The sequence below is a fragment of the Orycteropus afer genome, unplaced genomic scaffold, assembly GCF_000298275.1.
Source record: "Orycteropus afer afer isolate SDZICR_OR568_19922 unplaced genomic scaffold, OryAfe1.0 scaffold00048, whole genome shotgun sequence".
Taxonomy (NCBI): Eukaryota; Metazoa; Chordata; class Mammalia; order Tubulidentata; family Orycteropodidae; genus Orycteropus; species Orycteropus afer.
In genome coordinates, this window is record NW_006921635.1 from 3,647,718 (window position 1) to 3,648,514 (window position 797).

The window sequence follows — 797 nt, forward strand, 5'->3', positions numbered from 1 at the left end:
GGGGGGCGCGGTGGGAAGGGTCCTACCTTGAATTTAGGCACCGACAGCTCCAGCTCCTTGTTTTTGGTCCATATGCCGACCACCCGCGGATCCTCGACAATTTCCACCGGGCGGTTGCTGGACATCTGTGGGGTGTAGGGAATGGGGAATGGGGGAGACGACCCCGAATGGGAGGGCTGGTCCCATTCCCCAGGGTCGGGGCTGCAGGAGACGGGTGCCAGACCCTCCTCTGCAGGCACTTGTCAAACTCCAGGGCCAGGGACCCGGCTGACAGTTGGCCCCGTGCTCGGGAGGGAGATCCCCAGGCCTCTCGGGGGGCCCCTGAGCCCCCCACCGGCCCGGCTCGGGTTGGGGGTGCGGGGAGGCGCGCCGGCTACTCACCGCCAGGCTGAAATGCTGCCCATCGTAGCGGTACAGCTTGTGATGCCCCTTTTTCAGCGCCGGGTCGATCATCAACTTGTAACTTCTCCAATGGTGGTTCCTCCTCTCGCCCGAAGGGCCGGGCTGCGGCGGGGGCTGCTGGTGGTGGTGGGGGGGGTGACTGTTCTCCATGCCGTTAACCCAACCTGGAAACCAGCAAGTTGGGGGGTCGTCCCCGCCGCGCCGGCGGCGGCCGCTGCCCCCCAACACGCCAAACCCTCCGAGCACCGCGCCCCCCACCCCCTCCCACCTTACCAGCGCGCCCCGAAAGGCGCTGTCTCGCTGGCTCCCCCCAAAACACCGAGGAAGAGCTCGAATGAAGCCTTCCGGGAGAATTACGCGCCCGCCCGCTCAGCCACCGTCTCCCGGCGGCAGCG

General features: G+C 67.5%; 1 protein-coding gene across 1 annotated transcript in view; it reads right to left on the reverse strand.

Moving 5' to 3' along the window:
• SETD1B (SET domain containing 1B, histone lysine methyltransferase) overlaps positions 1-552 on the reverse strand; it is a 22,103-nt gene extending 21,551 nt beyond the window's left edge. Inside the window, exons 1-2 of the mRNA XM_042780588.1 lie at positions 382-552; positions 27-125 (exon numbers count right to left, since the gene is read on the reverse strand). Coding sequence (XP_042636522.1) covers positions 27-125; positions 382-552 — 270 coding nt within the window. The remainder of the gene's footprint in view (positions 1-26; positions 126-381) is intronic.
• Positions 553-797: the final 245 nt, after the last annotated feature.